The sequence below is a fragment of the Phalaenopsis equestris genome, unplaced genomic scaffold (assembly GCF_001263595.1).
Source record: "Phalaenopsis equestris unplaced genomic scaffold, ASM126359v1 Scaffold186236, whole genome shotgun sequence".
NCBI classification, from domain to species: Eukaryota; Viridiplantae; Streptophyta; class Magnoliopsida; order Asparagales; family Orchidaceae; genus Phalaenopsis; species Phalaenopsis equestris.
In genome coordinates this window covers 1-663 of record NW_018206185.1, presented here as the reverse complement: position 1 = coordinate 663, position 663 = coordinate 1, and the positions used below count along the sequence as shown (strand labels likewise).

The following is a 663-nucleotide window of genomic DNA, read 5'->3' as shown; positions in this document are numbered from 1 at the left end:
GCCATCAACGACGAGGGCATGCCGATGTACCAGAGACCGTTCATGAGAGGCAAGCTTTACATCCATTTCACCGTGGAGTTCCCAGACTCACTGAGCCCGGAACAGTGCAAATCTCTGGAGTCGATCCTCCCCGCGAGGGCTCGGACTCAGCTGACGGACATGGAGATTGATGAGTGCGAGGAGACAACGCTGCACGATGTGAACATTGAGGAGGAGATGAGGAGGAAGCAGCAGAGCCAGGCTCAGGAGGCCTATGATGAGGATGAGGAGATGCATGGTGGCGCTCAGCGAGTGCAGTGTGCTCAGCAATAAGAGAGGACATGGAAGTGAGCTAGCTGCCTCTGTTCTTATCTATGTTTTGAATACTTAGTTTTGTTGTTAAGAACCGTGTAGCCATTTGTGGAGCTTTGGCTGAACTCTATAAAATGAAGTTTATGTTTCCTACGTACTCTGTTATTATTGTTTAGTTCATCATTTTAGTTGTGTTTCTGCAGATTAATAATGGGAAAGCTATGAAATTAATTTGATTGAATTTAAGAATAATACATCAAATGATATGGATGAGGGAAAGAAAGTGGGTTTGAAAACATGATTTAGAGGAATTCTAAGTCTCTAAATCTCAAAATTGATTTGTGATTGAAATACATGCAATTAAGTTTTTTT

General features: G+C 42.8%; 1 protein-coding gene across 1 annotated transcript; it reads left to right on the top strand.

Annotated features, from left to right (window-relative positions):
* Positions 1 to 6: 6 nt before the first annotated feature.
* LOC110034396 (dnaJ protein homolog 2-like) lies at positions 7 to 487 on the top strand. The gene has a single exon (XM_020738664.1). It carries the CDS (start codon positions 19 to 21, stop codon positions 310 to 312), a length of 294 nt encoding a protein of 97 aa, XP_020594323.1. The 5' UTR covers positions 7 to 18; the 3' UTR covers positions 313 to 487.
* The last annotated feature ends 176 nt before the right edge of the window (positions 488 to 663 follow it).